This window comes from Brassica oleracea, chromosome C7 (genome assembly GCF_000695525.1).
Source record: "Brassica oleracea var. oleracea cultivar TO1000 chromosome C7, BOL, whole genome shotgun sequence".
Lineage (NCBI taxonomy): Eukaryota > Viridiplantae > Streptophyta > Magnoliopsida > Brassicales > Brassicaceae > Brassica > Brassica oleracea.
This window is the reverse complement of record NC_027754.1, coordinates 44,719,888-44,737,755: the sequence shown is the minus strand read 5'-3', so window position 1 is coordinate 44,737,755 and position 17,868 is coordinate 44,719,888. Positions and strand designations below refer to the sequence as shown.

At 35.7% G+C, this 17,868-nt stretch overlaps 3 protein-coding genes and 1 long non-coding RNA gene across 8 annotated transcripts in view; 2 read left to right on the top strand and 2 right to left on the bottom strand.

Annotated features, from left to right (window-relative positions):
• Positions 1–3,801: 3,801 nt before the first annotated feature.
• LOC106305472 lies at positions 3,802–5,093 on the top strand. The gene is made up of 4 exons (XM_013741836.1): positions 3,802–4,123; positions 4,496–4,570; positions 4,740–4,772; positions 4,857–5,093. Exons 1-4 carry the CDS (start codon positions 3,869–3,871, stop codon positions 4,932–4,934), a joined length of 441 nt encoding a protein of 146 aa, XP_013597290.1. The 5' UTR covers positions 3,802–3,868; the 3' UTR covers positions 4,935–5,093.
• Positions 5,094–10,013: 4,920 nt separating this feature from the next.
• On the bottom strand, positions 10,014–13,690 carry LOC106306420 (long-chain-alcohol oxidase FAO4B). Its single transcript, XM_013743035.1, has 4 exons — positions 13,187–13,690; positions 12,302–12,577; positions 10,812–12,214; positions 10,014–10,583 (listed from the first exon to the last, which is right to left on the bottom strand). The coding sequence occupies exons 1-4, from the start codon at positions 13,400–13,402 to the stop codon at positions 10,247–10,249; spliced, it is 2,232 nt and encodes a 743-aa protein (XP_013598489.1). The 5' UTR covers positions 13,403–13,690; the 3' UTR covers positions 10,014–10,246.
• A 1,223-nt stretch (positions 13,691–14,913) lies between these two features.
• On the top strand, positions 14,914–15,913 carry LOC106306421. Of its 2 annotated transcripts, none has more exons than XR_001263143.1 (3): positions 14,914–15,200; positions 15,282–15,572; positions 15,666–15,913. It is a non-coding gene; the product is annotated as an uncharacterized LOC106306421 (long non-coding RNA). The 2 variants fall into 2 exon arrangements; XR_001263142.1 differs by having other exon boundaries at positions 14,915–15,200; positions 15,282–15,500; positions 15,666–15,908.
• An 817-nt stretch (positions 15,914–16,730) lies between these two features.
• Positions 16,731–17,868, bottom strand: part of LOC106305787 (casein kinase I-like) — a 4,709-nt gene continuing 3,571 nt past the window's right edge. For all 4 annotated transcript variants that reach the window (XM_013742173.1, XM_013742172.1, XM_013742175.1 and 1 more), the window contains 2 exons: positions 17,362–17,501; positions 16,731–17,254 (listed from right to left, as the gene is read on the bottom strand). In XM_013742173.1, coding sequence (XP_013597627.1) covers positions 16,952–17,254; positions 17,362–17,501 — 443 coding nt within the window. In that variant the 3' untranslated portion in view covers positions 16,731–16,951. The remainder of the gene's footprint in view (positions 17,255–17,361; positions 17,502–17,868) is intronic.

The following is a 17,868-nucleotide window of genomic DNA, read 5'->3' as shown; positions in this document are numbered from 1 at the left end:
GGAGTCGAAGCCGACAACGATGGAACTGTAGGAGCCTCCACGTTCTGGAAGCTTAGCCGGCGCCGCAAAGCTGAAGAAGCCTTCACAACCCGGAATCTTTGTCGGCGATGCTAGAGCTATGGGAGCCTCCACATCCCGGAGCAAACAGAACCTGAACTGAAGAACTGAAAATCGATACTTCAAGCCGACGGCGTAAGACTGTGGTAGTCTTCACACCCCGAAAACTAGATCCGACGAAGGCGAAGTTGTAGAATCTTCCACTTCGCGGAGACAAAGGCCGGCGTCGGTGAAGCTGTCGAAGCCTCCACCTTCCAGAAGAGAAACCTAAATGAAGCGATCTACTTCACCGCACCATCGACACAATACGACCGCGTCTTCCCTCCAGAACCACCACGCATGGGGATTTGCTAGAGCTCGGACAAGGCGGAAGACCAGAGGAGGTGGAGAAGCGACCCAGGGGAGACGAGCTAAAGAGAAACAACGGGCCCCGGCGGCGGCACGCACACACACGCGCCGGCCGCTTGCCGGACCCGAGGTGAGATCTATTATCTCTCTGTTTTTTTTTTGAGTTTCTTATTTTGATATCCCTCCGTGTAGGAGAGAGAATAAAACGTGTACTTATCAAATCCCCTTTTATTTCTCGTGGAGTTAGAGCTTTTTTTTATCAATTCTTTTTCTATTCAATTTAGGATTATCAAGTTTTACCAAACATTTTATAAAAACATTCCGGCTGTAAAATTTTATATATATAGATCATGAAAAGGTATATCAAAAGCTATTCTAAAAGGTATGTGTTGTCTACAAAGGAAACTCTTCCTATAGAGTTGTAACATGAGCAGGTATGTGTTTTAAAAGATGTGTTGTTTAGATTACATAGCTATTCAACAAAGAGTTGCCAAATATAGATTTTTAATGACATTATCAAAAGTATTTTATGTCTTTTAGATAAAAAAAAAACAGAAAATTCAGACCATTGGATTGAACTTTTTTTTATAAGTGGTTTTCTGTTTTCACCATGACCAAACAAAGGCTCTGGTCTAGGGGAGAGGAGATGGCGTAGTAGATAAGATTGAGGATTAGCACCAAATAGATGTCAATGCCCCAAATAAGTCAAAACAATATTTATCCAATAGAGATAGTAGACTTAGAATCCGGAGAATATAATTAAAAGAAGTGTTGTTGTTAGGCTTGATGTTAACAAATATAATTTTTTAAAAGATGATGACATGTTTGAAGTTCTCTCTATTGATGATTGAATGTTCAAAACTACAACACATTTAACCATTATAATTGATATAATAGCACGATGATAAATATGAGAGTGTAGTTGTTTGTGATTTTAGAACAAACAAATTCATGAATCTGAAATATTTATTTTGATTCGAAAATTGTTAATTGTGATCCTTTTTTATCATAAATTGTGCAGTCTACCATGAAAGTGTGTGAAGAGTTCTTTTACGCTGAATGAAGTAGTTTTGAAGATTGACTAAACCAAAGACAATGTGAGAATCCAACACATGTTTACTGATTTAGAATTAGAAGTAGACCAAACATCAAGATCTCCAACATTTGTAAAACCAACAAAGAACACTCTATTTTTTTCAGGTTTGGAAAGCTTCTGCTCAGAATGATTGGTAGAAAGCTTCTTTTTACGAAGTTGGTGTTGGCGAGATGTTTTAGTAGGAGTCAGAGATGTTTCAGATATCAGATCAGATCTCAAATTCAAGTGGTTCCCAATAAGTGTTTTGGGAGAGTTGGAAGGAATTATTTTATTATTTGGGCAACCAATTTGATTTTTGAGGAGAAAAACCATGATGTGCCTGCTACTTCAAAATGGTTTGATTGTGCTCTTCGCTTACCATCATCTGATATTGATTTCTTGAGAGCACAAACAGTTTGTGCATAGAAGAAAAGAGTAAAAAGAGAGAAATTGGTGGCTTTTGGCATAGTTGGAAGAACTTCTATTTGGGCTACTGAAGTCATTTTTTAGAAGACAAATCAAGTTGTCACTGCTTCTACCAAATGGATTGACTGTGTTCTAAGCTTGCCATCAGCATCAGATGTTCAGTTCTTGGGAGCTCAAGCCGTTTGCGTCTAGAAAGAAGTGAGAGATGAAGAAGAGAGGAGTAAACAAGAGAGAGATGAAGTCAGTTTGTGAACAGAAGAATGGAGGAGTACAGAAGAGAGATAGAGATGAAGTAGTATTGATTGTTTTTGAGTTTTACTGTTTGATGATGTTGAATAGAAGAAACAAGGTTTCAGGATACAACCGAAAAAAAATTATGATTTTCGTCGCTCTATCAAAAGTTTGGTGAAACTAGTTTGTGTATACTCTCAAATTCAAAAGAAATATCAGAGAGAAAGAAAAAATAATGTGAAGGATTGATTCGTTTTCTATAAGTGTCTCTTACTCTACACAAGTGCCCTCTTATTTATAATATAAAGAGATTAATACACGTTATGTAATAATGGAGGTACCAAAAGTCTCTAATCATTAATGAGTTTGATTTCCATAACTCAAAGATTATTGTACGTTTATTTTGCAGTTATAATGTGGTATGACTAAATCAAACCCATCACTATGCTTTAATTGAGTTTATATTTTTATATTTAAATAAATATAAAAATATTTCAAGCTCAAATACTCAAAGTAATTTATTTGCTAAATGTTTTATATTTAACCAAATTTAAAGTTTCATAAGCTTTTCATATCACTCATTTTGGATTTTCATTTCTCATTCAACACAATTCCGATTTTGACAAACAAATACATTAACTCATAGTGTTCACGATTACATCGTGCCCAAGTTCCAGTTCTTCCGACAGATGTATCCGTCGAAAAACTCATCGGAAAATTGGTCCACACAACTTTGTCAAAAACAAATTCCAACATCATGAAGAGAAAAAGAACCTCGTTTTCGTGTACATAGAAACTGAATGAAAATATAAAATTAAAAGATTATTTCAGTCATAATCAAAAGTTATTATTTAAAAAAATTGTTGATAAATCAATTTAATGGAAAAAACTGCACCTCTCTTGTTTACTATCTACTCTAAATTAGTTTAACAATGCATTTCGATATGTATTTTGCATAAAAATTGAAAAGACAAGACCTTTTTCGTTGTTAACGTTACTGATCATAGGCAAAATATTTCATTAATTTTTATGGTGCTTACTTCTTGGTAAAAATATGTGAGTCTGAAGTCGAATGAACACTAGCATAAATTGCTATGCTACATGTCTTGAATTGATGATGTGTACACTAAAATATAAATTATAAAGTAGTACACATTATAATTTATTAGAGAGATGGTGTTATTTTAAGGATTTGGTTATATATGTTATTATTTTCCCGATTTTTGGCACGTGTTCATCGCACGGAAGATGAGTTGGTCCAGACTCCACATGATTTTGCTCATTTCTACTATTAAGGAAAGAGACCTTCGTGGATAGACAAGGCTAAACTAACCCCGTATAGTTAGTTTTGCAGTGGGAACACGAGTAGTTGACTCAAAAGGTCAGTGTATGAAAAAATGTTTGAGATTTCACATGTGCTATGCTTAGAAGAAGAAGCTTTGTATATAAGTATTTGATTGTTGTATGTTCTATGCAAATATCTTTTTTTCTGTCGGCAAGGAAACATTTTATTGAAAGTTTTTTTTTGTGTGATTACAGCCATGGGCCCAATTATTAAAAAATAATATAAATTAAAAATAAGCCCAAGTTCATGTTTGTGTTTAGGGTTTTGTAGGTTTGTTTCTCCACGGAGAGCGTGTGATTTAAACCATAACCTTGTTTCACAAGACAAATCGATATCCTTGCACAGACAAAGACTCAGATCAACTACTGTTCAACCCGTCCATCTAGATGGTAGATCTTACGGTGAAGACAGTGGATCTCTTATGGGCTGTCTTCTTTTGGGCTGTCTTAAGATACGCCCCGACAGTGGCTGTAGAGATGTTGTTTGTCATCTTGGTTATCATCGTGACCATGCTCGGACTAGACATTCTCCGCATGTGTTTTACTGGCGTTTTGGCCGGTAATGACTTGAATCCGTTGGAGACCTTGGCTCAGGTGGAAGAAGAGCAGAATTACGAGACATCTGAAAAGATTTTACGCGATGTAAGGAACCAATCTTATTTCCCGCGCTTTCTCGTATATCGATCGTCTTAATCTTTCTTAAACATGTATATCAGATTACTTATTAGGACTAGAGTCACGTCTTAGATATCCAAACATATTGTTGTGGAACTAGCGTCCAATCTCTTTGGTAAAAAAGCTGTTTCTTCCCTTGTGTACAGTAGATTTTTGGCTTGGGTTTAGCTACGAATTACTTTTAACTTCTATATGAGATCGTTTAGTTTTAGCTCTGATTGCACAGAACTATCTTCTAAACTACACAATGATTTTTGTTAATGTGGTTAACTCTATTAATGCCTTTTTGATAGACTGTTTAATACGCTAATGTTCATGATGAATCATGGTTTAATGCAGGTAGCCGAGATTAGATCAAAAATATCACAAATTGAGCTTGATGTTCGGCAAATTAAGCAAATAATTTATATATTAGTAAGTCACATATTTTTCCCTTTAATATTTCTGGCAAGCTCATCCCTCCTTGTGTATACATACTTATATGGTCTCTATTACCTAAACAAAAAAATTATTTCAAAAGTACTAAAATCCTGTTTTCTTTCTTTCTTAATTAATATTGTCACTCTCATATGAAAATTTACAGCAAGGGAAGATTGAAAGTCTTGAAAGCAAACAGGTAATCTACCATCAGATATTTACCAGAAACTAATTGACATAATCTTTTTATATCCGAAATATTTTTTGTTTGTTAAACCCGCAGGATGCGACTCTCTCGGAACTATGTCGCTTAAGCCAAATTTTAAGTGATGAAGGCAATACAAGCACTAAAGTATTATAGGTGATCATTGATGTTTGGTCGCTCTTCATGATCGTTTTGGGGAAAACTTCATCCTTAATTTTGCAGTTGATATTCTGAAATGTTGTTTTGTTTTGACGTTGATTGACCACTTTTTCGACGTCGAGATACAGGAATGGTTTTATTTTGTTTTATTCGTTTTCAAGGACTTTAAGAGGATTAGCTTCTTTCAACCTTTTTCGAGTGTTAGATTTTCACAAACTCTTGGTGTGTCTACTGTCTAGTATAAAACTTACCAGACTGTTATTATAAATTAATGGAATTGGAACGAAATCAACGAATCAGTAAAATTAGTCACCAAGATGTCTTGAAAAATCATATGTTTGTGTTGTTTACCAACTATATGTAAAAGCTGAATTTTGGTTTCAGTTTTACGTCGGTAGCTAGAGTGCCAAAATCTAATAGCGTTGAAATAATCACTTAAGTTGCTTTGGCATATATATATGCTCTTAAATAAGGAACGGGGTAGGCACCAAATTTACTAGATAGGCAAATTTGATATGTAAAGCAAAAAATTTATAAATAACATGAATAAAAAATACAACAATATAATACCGTAGTTTGAAAAGAACTAGGTTGAAGCAGAATCAAGATTAGATCTCTTTCCTTAATCCTTTAAACGTCCGTAGTGTGCCGGTTTGATACGTTTAAGAATCCCAGGATACAACTGTCTATATTTTCAGTCTCACAGCACTTGAGAACCAAAGCCTGTCGAACCTATTTCTATGTTATACTCTCAGACACAAAACAAAAAAAAAAGAAGTAGGAGAAAGTGGTTTTGTTTGAATTGGATGTGTATATCCAGAATGAGAAGAACATAGCATTTATATAGAATATAAAGTTTAACGTGTGCTTTAACCAGCACTAAATGGAGATGACGTTTTTGATTCTTTCATAATGACTATTAAGAGGTGATTGATTTTCATATGTTACAAAAATCAATTCACAAAATCAACTTGAGGTCAAAGATTTAGTCAAGAAGCCTTGGTCAAAAACATGAGAATCATTCTCTACACTAAAAGATAATATGCTTGCATTATTTATTTAAATAATTAGCAAGTGGATTTGGGCTAACAAGATTAATCTTATTTGCTTAATTCCAAAACTTGCTTCAGCCCAAATATCTCTTTTTATAATACACCAAAGTGTTTACAAAGTTTTATATGATTTTGTTATAAATTCTCCATTTTATAACAAGAAGTTTCTTACCTCATAATTCTAATATAGATATTTTACAAATAATTTATTTTAGACTTTCATTTCTCATTCAAACGAACTTCATTTTTGACATATGATTACACTATACCATAGTGCTCAAAACAATGAATCCAACGATTCCACAATCCGGTCATTTCGACAATCAAATTGCTCGAAAAATTCACCGGAATATTGGCCATAGCCATTTGTCCAAAAAACAGTTCCAACAGGAACTCCCTCATATTATGTTTTTTACGGGGACACGTTAGAAGATATGTTACTAAATGCAGTTTTCGTTTTTACAACATATATGAACAATGGATCAACATACGGTGTTTAACTTTTTGCACCGCATGGCTGATGAATTAGTCCAAGTTAATTACTGAAAAGAGACCTTCGAGGATTCACAAGGCTAACGTAACTCCTGTTACTTTGTAACGGGCACGAGTAGCTGACTCAAAGGTCAGTCTGTATGAAGAGAACATGAGTTATTCGATCTCTTACTCCAAAGAAAAAGAAAGAAAAAAGTGTGATTGATTGATAAATCAAACTATTTGATAAGTAATATTACAACTACAGTTCAAACTAATAATAATAATGTAAGGTGTACCGAAGTAGGTTACTGACACAATGCACGCCGCAGTGGTCACGCATTGCAACCACAGTCGTCTATATCATTTCAGAAACACGCTGACGAATCTTCTGGAAAAAGCACGCTACAACGGCCAACATGATGACGACGACTACAACGATGCTAGCTATGATATATTGAACAACGCTACTCATCTTGTTTCTTGCAAACAAAAGTAGCGTTCAAGTTTTGATTAATGAATGCCTTCAACAAAACTAACCTTCTTTTGTGTTTGTCTTCTTCGTCTAGAGTTATATATATAGAGAGATACACATTATAAGGTAACTAAATATTTCACAATTCATAAAAGTAAGGTAAACTGTAGTCAGATATTCTTCGGAAAATAAGTAAACTTGACATCCTCCAGTACATTTATATGTACATATACTTATTTCTTTGTCATCAAGGAAATAAATGAAATGGCTTAATAAGGGAGAAAGAGATTCATAGAATCTTAATAAGGGAGAAAAAGATTCATAGAATATGCAAAAGAGTGAGGGTGGCATCCTTATTTATTTTTTATTTTTTTCGAAAACTTAGATGAAAAAGAGTGAGCTGTGGATTCAAGTGAAGATTATCTGCGGATCTTTCTATTTCGAGCTAATCTCTCTTTCTAACACTTCTATCCTCTGTTTTATTGTTTTCATGTTATTGTTATTCATTTTACCGTCGAACATACATCCGGTTGAAATCGTTGTAGCGTCTTGAATTAATGAAATTGGTGACGAAAAAAAAAACGACAAACTTAGATACAAGATAACAGCAAATGCAAAAAATAATTTTTTGCGTGAATAAATTTAAAATTATTTCAAAAAAAAAGAATGAGGGTGATTTTCTTATTATATTTTCAGATGGATGAACAAAATACAAAGCTGTTGAAAGTTGAAACTCTTTTGAACCTTGATCTGGTCCCATTGCAGAACCGTATATAACATCAGAAGCTATTCCTGCAAGGAAACCTCATCACTTATTTAATACAAATCTAAAAAATTCAGGAACAGGAGATAGTTTCAGTTCTTGCTTTCCGTCAGTGATGCAACTATCTTTGTGGAGATGCAGTAAGCAGTAGACTGAATGGTGATCATAGGGTTTACTCCAACAGCTGACGGCAACACACTCCCATCGCAAACAAACAGCCCCTCTGCTTCCCAGCTCTCACCCTTCTCATCCACCGCACCTTCCTCCGCCGTGGGTCCCATCTGCAACTACCCATCTGGTGAGCCGAGTAGTATGTCGTCCAGTACTCTCCGTTTGTGCTAACTCCACCAACCGCATCAACTTCGTCTAGAAACTCTTCCATGGCTTCTCTTGTGATTCCTTCACACTTTATCCTCTGTCCATCACTCCTGCACAATCCAAATAGTGAAGTGACTTAAAAGAGATACTACTACTTAGACCGAAGGGATCATAAACATTTATAGGTTAATCTTGACTTAAAAAAAATAGTCAGTGTAGGAGTTATGTGCCATATGAATAATAACCATGGTTCTAAAAATCGGTCAATATGGGCTTTAGGCATCTTCCTAGTTGGCAAACTATTCTTTTAAACTTATTTTAAAAAAAAATCGTTTTAGGTTCAATAACCGATCTAGACGCCCGCCTAAACATTAATCTTGTTTATTGGATTTGTAGGGTTTTAAAAGGATACACTTCTTCCAACCTTTTTTGTTACGAATTTCTTTGTTGTTAGAACCATTATTTCGTGGACGAAGTTTCACAAACTCCTGTTGTGCCTAGTAGAAGATTTACCAAGTTGTCATTATAATTTAACGGAACGAACCATTAGAATTAGAGTCCATGATCATCAACATGTCTTGAGAAACCATATGCATGTGTTAAGTGCTGTTTATTAAAAAAAAAAAAAAAGTGCTGTTTATAAAAGCTGAACTTTGGTACCAAAAGCTACCAGCGTTGGAATAATCACTTGAATTGCTTTGCCATATTAAATCTAAGGAACGCCCCCATATTCTGTCTTTAACGGGAAACATTAGAAGTTATGTTGTTAAATGCTTTTTTTTTCATTTTTGCAAATCTATGGATACATACAGTGTTAACTTGATGCACACTATCGCACGGCTGATGAATTGGTCCAAGTGACTAAAAAGATACCTTCGTGGATCAATATGTATAAACGAAACATGAGTTATTCAATATCTGAATTCAACTTCTATGTTTATCAGGATTTGAAAACTAGAGGGCCAAGGCTTGGACATAGCTGATGAAGGTAAACCTAGGGGTTAAACCGTTAAAAGAGGTTTATGTTTTGTTAATTTAGGTAAACGAAGTTGATGAATTTGTATTGGATTACCAAAGTTTGCATCTGTTTCTAGAGAGTCTATATCATTAAAAGGTTCGGACATATTAGATGTAATGATCGTAGTATTAGAATTGCCAAATAATGATGTATGTGTGATCGAATAAGATTGTGTGATCGAATGATTTTAAACCGATATTGTAGAATCATACTTCCCAAGAGCCCAAAATTCTGATTTTTCTTTTTGCGGCTATCAGGTCTACTCTGTATTAATGAAAAATATCGATATATTATTTCAAATAGTACATAGCATAAAAATAAAGAATCGTTATAAATACTTTAAAAGAAGCATATAAATAAGACAAGATTCTAGACTTTGTTCATCAAAATAACTGTTTCAGTAACTCTGAAACCTAAAAGAAGAAAAGAAAGAAGAGGTGTGATTAATTGATAAATCAAACTATTTAATAAGTAATAGCCTCTTTCAAAATAAAACTATTGAATAACTTTAGTCTATGCATGCACCGAAGTAGTCATACATTACAACCACCGTCGTCTATTTTTCGACGCTTATCATGAATAATCTCCTGGACCTGGAAAAAGCACGCTGCACAGTAACCTATGACGTAGACAACGACGACAAGGGAACACACGATGAGAAGGATGCAAGATATGATATATAGAACATGGATATATTGGCTACTCACTTTCTTCCTTACAAAACAAAAGTTGTGTTCAAGTTTTGATTAATGAATACCTTCAACAGACAAAACAAAACTTCTTTTATAATTCGTCTTCTTCGTCTAAAACTATTATACATATATATAGAAAGATACATCATACACCAAAAGGAAAAAAAAAGATACATCATACACATTAAGGAAAATAAAATATTTTACAGTTTCATTAAAGTAAACTGTAGCTAGATATTCTTCCGAAAATTATAAATTTACATTTGACAACAAAGGAAAGAACAAATGTTAAGTTTACATTTTCCTCTAGTGTTTTTATATGTTCATATTTTTCTTTCTTGTCATCATTAATGATGAAGAGTTCTTATGGATTTCAAATTTATCATTAATAATTTTGAAATTCTTCAAGATTTGGAACTAGTACCATTGCAGAAACGTATATAACACCAGAATCTTTTCTTGCAAGGAACACTCGCTTATTCAGTATGAATCTAAAATCTTTCAGGAACATGAGACAGTTTCAGTTCTTGCCTTCTGTCAGTGATGCAACTATCCTTGTGGAGATGCAGTAAGCAGTAGACTGAATAGTGATCATTGGGTTCACTCCAACAGCTGACGGCAACACACTTCCATCACAAACAAACAGTCCCTCTGCTTCCCAGCTCTCCCCCTTCTCATCCACCGCACCTTCCTCAGCCGTGCGTCCCATCCTGCAACTACCCATCTGGTGAGCAGAGAAGTAAGTCGTCCAGTACTCCCCCTTTGTGCTGACACCACCAACCGCATCAACGCTGTCTAGAAACTCTTCCATGGCTTCTCTTGTGATTCCTTCACACTTTATCCTCTGTCCATCACTCCTGCACAATCCAAATAGTGAAGTGACTTAAAAGAGATACTACTTACAAATCTTTACAACCGTATCTGAGATTGAGGGACCATAAATTTTTTTAGGCTAGTCTAATAAAATCATTTTCAATAATTTATGGACCATGCAACTTATCTATAATATTTTTAAAAAATTTGGGGCCAAGACGAATGTTTCATCCGACTATCTAAAACCGGCCTCTTTAGGTTTAGTGACAAACCTATATGTTCCGACTTCAACTGCACCTGCTGCAACCAAAACCCTCAAAGCCTGTCTAAGCCCCACTCTCAAATTCTCCCTATCTTTCTTACTTGTCCTGTACGTAACTTCGTTTTCCTTCAAAACCTCACCTGATCCATAGTCCCTAACCAGAGCAAACAAATGAGATGTCCTTCCGTACTTCATCATCCGCTCCTTAAGGTCAGCTCCCGAAACCCACGGGCTCAGCCCCGCATACGAAGCTGGTCCCGCTAATGGAGTCTCCAGTATCGCTCTACAACCAGATTCACCATCATGCACATGATGGACGGATGTAATAATCCCTCCCTCGTACATTTTCCCAGAGAACTCAGAACCGTTCTCTGGGAAGTACCCCCATGTCATGAGAACCGGGTGCAGCTTTAGGTTCCTCCCTATGTTCCTATTCTCTAGCCCACTTGAACGCATCAGAGGCGGTGTCAACAATGAACCAGCTGATGAAACCGTTACTCTAGCTTCGATCATGAACTTCTTCTCAACCTTTCCTCCAACAGAACTCGCTATCACTCCCACACATCGTTTCTTCTTCTTCTTCTTCCCCTCATTGTCTGTGAAAACAAACCTCTCAGCTTTGACGCCTGTCATGATCACCGCACCGTTCTCCACGGCATCAACCAGCCAAGTCTTGTCCGTCCCGTTCTTGCCTCCTCCTCTACAACCATACCCGCAAGAACCGCAGTAATGATCCTCCGGTGAGTTTCTCGGAACAGAAACTACCTCCAACCCTAGTCTCTCGCACCCTTCTCTCAGAACCTGGTTCTGTAACCCTTCCTTCACGCATCTCTCCGTGACACCGAGTCTTCTAGTAACTTCATCCATTGCTAACTGATACTCTTGGCTACCGAAAAACTCGATCTTACTCTCTTCAGACCATTCTCTCAAAACATGGTCCGGTGTTCTTATAGAAGCAGACCAGTTAACAGCTGTACCTCCACCAACGGTTGAGCCAGCCAAGACCATGAACTTCCCGTCGACCGTCGTCATAAGCGCGCCTTTCTCGTATAGCTCGAGCATAGACGGACCTTCTAAACCTGAATAGTCCCGAGATGTGAAGTAGTTTCCTTTCTCCAGAACCAAGACTTTTAATCCTGCTTTCGCTAGGTTTGCAGCTGCAACACCTCCTCCGCTTCCTGACCCTACGATAACCACATCGCATCTGATCCTGTGGATATTGTCATTATCTTCTCTAGCGACGTGAACACCTTTTTGAGTTAGAGATTGTCTGATGGTGACGTCACTCTCGTTCTTGGTCTCAATGATCCCTCTCTCAAGAGGTCTTGGCGTCTCGTCTTCTTTTCTCATCTCTGTTGTGTCGATGGAGTACCCTATTGCTTCTAACGCAGGGTTCTTCATATTCTCATCTCTCTGTGAAACAATACAAAATAAATAACTTTTTTTTTATATTTAACAAATAAACAACTTATACTAACTAGTAATCATTTGAGGTGTTACCTGGGAGAAGAAGGAGAAGAGAGTGTAGAATTTTGCAAGGAAGAAAGTGATTCGAAGAGGGAGGAAGAAGCCACTCTGTCTCGACCACATCCTCAGGATCTCTTCTCTTTTGTCCAGTGGGAGCTCAGAGAATTTAAGGACAAAAGGCCAGTCCTTAGCAAGACAGAGAGAGCCACAAAGAAATAAAGTTCCAAATCTATATGCTAAGACGGTCGATATGATTTTGAAAACCTTCACTGCTTCTGATCTTCCATTCTTCACTATCATCTCAGCTACCTAGAGATCAATAACAACATATAGAACCAGTGTTCTAAAAATCACTCTAGGCTGCGGTCATAAACAAAACGATTTTTCTAAAACATTATAAGGGCATGATTAAAGCAGGTCTTCTCTTATAAATAGCTATAAGACCATGATTTTTTTTTTCTAAAAATAATAATAAATAAACCAATCGCGGACCGCGGTGGGGTCTGCAAACAGTGTCAAAAACCCCAATTACCGATCCTTATTCGGTGATTTTAAGGAGTGGTTTTTAAATTTTTGTGGGATCCACGCATCCGTGGGATAGCATCCGTGGGATCCACATTTTGTAGAAAAAACCTCCCTAAAGATCATGAGATGTTCATGCTCCAAGGTACCCTCTAAGCAATAATCCTTAGAGACTATATTTAGTGCCTAACAATTTCTTAAACATTGATATTAATATAGCCAGGGGTAAAAAGACAAGACCAACCAAATTTGATAAGAAACACTATCTGTAAAGCTATTGTCTTAATCACATACATAGCAGGATCTTGACTTCACAAAGTCAACGCTAAAAATCAGAAGAGAGAGAGAGAGAGAGAGAGAGAGAGAGAGAGAGAGAGAGAGAGAGAGAGAGGGAACCTCGTCGGTGAAAGGTGGCTGAGAACCGGAGGCTACTTTGAAGGAATCAACGGCGTTTTGCTCCGCCGTGGTCTCAGGAGGAGGAGGTAGGAGAGTTTGACAGATGACGGAGAGAGTTTGAATCTGAGATATTGAGAAGCCATGGCTATAGCCTCCTTCTTGTCTCTTCTTCGATCTCAACAGAGGATGCCCTCTGCTTCTTTTATCTTCTTCCATGTTAATTCGCTTGGTTCTTCTTCTTCTTCTTCCACTTATCGAGAACTTTATAGAGAGGAAGTGAATGATTGAATTTATTTATCCTTCAGCTTGAAGAATCAGCCAAGTCTTGATACTGTCGTTTTAGAACAGAAGATCACGGAGTCTACCTTCTTTTGTGGGGTCCACGCTTCAAATAAGAATGTGATACAAGACTTAATCATATGTCATGTAAGATTTATCTTTGTCTTTGTGTACTGATTTGACTTTCTCAGGAAAGCTGTTGTGAATAATACCACTTCTCGAAATTCATTTTTTTTATCCTCTTTCTGTGCTTATGTAACTCCCAAAAGTAAAGATTACTTTCCATTTAATTATTGTTTTTTTGTTTTATTTCTTTGTAGATTTACTCTCTTTTTACACATTTTTTTGCGTCGTGTATTTCTTAATTAGGATAAGTTTACTGTTTAGTGTCTACATAATCTCTAAGTCGACAGACAGTGCTTAGCTGAGATGAGAAGAAAGTCAGGAAAGACATTAAATGCGTTTGTATTATAGTATAGATCGATATAAATGTTTTGGTCTCCTCAACCATTCCCAAATAAAGTATTGTGAGAGTATTTATATATTTTTGTCTTGATTCACAGAAATAGATTTATGAAGTTTTTTTTCATGCATATAATTTATTAGTCCTAAAGACTAGGTCACTTTTGGAGATTTCACATCCTCTGAAATAACTGCAACTTGCGAGAATCCCTGGAATATATTTGACATAATTATCTAATTCTTTAAACATTTATCTGTTTGGGGGAAAAATTAAACCAACAAAATCTGAACGTATCTTTCTAATAAAATGATTAAAGTGTGCATCTGAAATTTTCCATATTGTAAAAATTATTGAATTTGTTTGTTACTTTTTCGAGCATGATTATTAAGGGTTCTTAGGATGGAGTTCTTAACGGAATATAAGAATCCGTCTCTTAACTTTTAGCTAAAAAAATGTAAGAACCAACTCTTAAAACTTTTATTAAGAGTCGGTTCTTAGCTTTTTTAATTAAAAGTTAAAAGACGGGTTCTGCTAAGAACCCGCCATGCTCTAAATGTACAAAAAGAGAAAAAGATATGCAACTAACAAGTCTGGCGCAAATTTACAGACGGGTCGCTAGAATTAAAAGCCCATAACAGATTTTGGGCTAACAATAATGTCCAAAAATACGTAGTTATCCAACAAAACATTACACGATGATTGTTTATAATTGGCAGCCAATAACAGAGTCAGGTCTAAATCTTTATATCTTTATATATATAATACAGTTTAGTCTCTCCTGGTGAAGCCACCTCAGCATCCAGGTCACAAACTCAAAGGCTCTGGACGTGACACGTGTCTCAGCCGCTTGAAACGCATCACTTCATTAACTCACCGGATGGGCTTATTTTGTTACGCGTGTTTTGTAATATTTGGACTAATAATTTCAGATGGGCTTATTCTTCTAATTTATTCACACCGAAGCTGGCCCTTACTCTGCAACTGCCCTGTTACAAACCCAAACACTTGCAGGCTGCAGAGTTCCTATGCACTCTGGAAATTGACAACATTGAAACATCAAACGCGTGGTGCTACATCTCATGTTCGAAACGCTCCCGGAAACTTCAGCGTGGTTTTTTTATGTTCACTGTGCCTCATAGATATAGTAGGGAGGAACTTAACACCCCAGCTGAAGCTTTCAGAATTTAATTTCCCAGCAAAGCATCAGTCATTCACCGTATCCGCATTTTTGATCGCAACGAACATGCACCTCTCCCGAAATTCACAGCACAAGTAAGCTCACTCCATTCATACTTACGTTTCCTCACTCCTTGCATTGATGCCTTATGTTTCCCATTACTTCTCCACATGGAGGTGATGATAACCCGACGATGAAATGCCATGAGTTGGAGCTGTGAAAAAAGATTCATCCCAAGGATTTGAAAGCTGTTAGTTGTCAACAGCAGCGGCCCCAGTAATCATGTCATGGTGGAAGGCCACCCAGGAGGAAATATCGAACCAAACAATATCCCTGTCTCCTGAAGAGTTTCCAGAGGCCGATGGTGTGCACACTTCGAAGAAACCTCGCAATGGGTAAGCTTCAGATTATTAGAGGCCACTAAATTGTTGCTGACTCTCACAACTGCTTTGTTATCAATTAATTAGGTAACTAAACCTAAAAATATAGAGCTGTAAAAGCTCAAAACTTTGAATATAAACAGTTGGAGTAATGTTTGGTTACAAACTAACCTGGTGCAGGAGGGAATAGGTGGCATAAGTGTGGCGGTGTTCATCCTCCAAAAAGAAATAGAGAACCCAAGTCTCATTTTACATAAATATTGTTTACTATGAGTGAATGGTTGAGTGGTGGGGATTTGGGTTTAGTAGGCTACACATCTCAAATTCAATATTTAGTTTAAACGAAATCAGTTATCGAAGGATGTGGTTTACATTTTTCTGAAAAGTTGGTTTGTTATTGATTTTTTATATAAGGTTTCCCTTTAAATAAAATATTTTATTAAATTAAAAATTTAAGATGAATATAAGTAATACAGTGTTATTTTATTAATCGTTTGTAAAGCTCTTTCAAAGTTATGTAAACATTTGAATCATATATATTAACAATACATTAAATGCTACATAAAGAATCCTTATAGCTAACAATACCTCAAATAGTTGTGGTTTTCTATTATTTTTTTGGTTTAGCCTGAGTTTTGGTGATAAAATAAAAAGAAACAATATGAAATTCATTAATTTTTAAATTTTTGTTCATGAATTTGAAGTAACATAAAAACTACATAAATATCTTTTCCTGAATATGATAATACATAAACATATAATCGAGCATGTTATTTATAAATATTAAGTTGTAACGATTAATATCTATTTTATCTTACTTGCTTATTTTTTCTTAAAAAAGAATAATAAATTGGATTTTTTATTTTAAAATTATAAAAATTCAAAAAGAAATGTATTAAAAATATTTTAAATTCAAGAAAATCAAATAATATGAACAAAGAGAAACACTTATATTTATTAATAAATTGTTCTATCAAGTCATAAATATATAATTTCTAAAAAATGAGAAGAATTAGTAAAATTTGTAGTAAAAACAGTGAAATTTATAATTTAAAATAAACTAAAATTTTATTAAAATTTAAAATATATTCATATTGTTTTGTTCATTTGCATACCCGCCCGTAGAGCGGGTCCGACCCTAGTAATATGTATTTTTATTTTTTGATAATGAAAATGAAAGTATTTTGTCAACATTTTTTTAAAGATTCCTTTTCATTTGAGTTAATAATTTTTTATTTAGTCAAGAAACAAACACACAAAAATTAAGATATACGAGTAACAACTTGTCGTGATTACAGTACAAGAGCGTAACAATTTAATACAAAAATCCAGAGAAACGTTACATTCATAATACATGAAAAATTTGGTAGTTTCGTGGAAACGTGAGGACCAAACAACACACGTGTAAAGAAGAATTCAATTTACAGAAAAAGAGTTGATAGTAACTTTCGTTTGTTCTTACTTTCTCATTTGCGGATAGAAAGAAGCTCAAAGCTTCTGAGAGCATCGTCACGTGCAGTCCTAGAAGCAGCCACTCTGTTGCGGTTAAAGGCAGAGGCTGTCTTCGACTCATATCCACTCACACCAGCTGCCGCTTGAGCTCTCTGGAAAACAGATGGTCGAACACCACCTCCACTAGAGGCAACACGGCTTGAACCGCGGCTGTCCCCTTGTTCACCTGATGAGCTTGGTCTACTTCCTGATGCCACCGCTCTCCTTGAAGCACTTCCGTATCTTGAAGTGTTTCTTCCTTTTTCAGATACCATATTCTGATCCCAAAACACAAAACATATCAGTAACAACAACAACTAATCTACTACATACACCATCACGAGTTTGATGCCTTCATTGGTGATTATGTATATATATATTTTACCACAGCAGGTTTCATTGGTGGAGGAACATCGTCAAGAGTTCGATGCTTGGTCTGGTTTTGATGGGGAGTGGCTCCTGTAGCGTTCCTTCTCGCGAATGCTTCAACTGCACCAGAGAATCTGTCGCGGATTTCCCTCCCAACTGTAAGCAAATAGATCAGATCAGACAACTTGGGGGCTGTTTGTTTCACCATTTGCCATCTCCATCCAAATGATTCATTTGTATGATCTATTCAAATGATCCATTCAGATTTTTGTGATTGTTTGTTTGTCCATCCACATAGTTAATCTAGATGAATCATCTAAATGAATCTCATGTTTGTTTCTTTATTTTCATTTCCATTCAAATGAGTTTAGTAAAGAAATTACCAAAATATCCTTGTGTTGATTTAATCATATGTTTAATATTAATTTTAACTATATGTTAATTATTTAGTTTAATATATTTACATTAGAATTATTTCAAAATTAACAAGTTTTCTTTTTGCGGTTTGGGCGGGAAAAAAAGT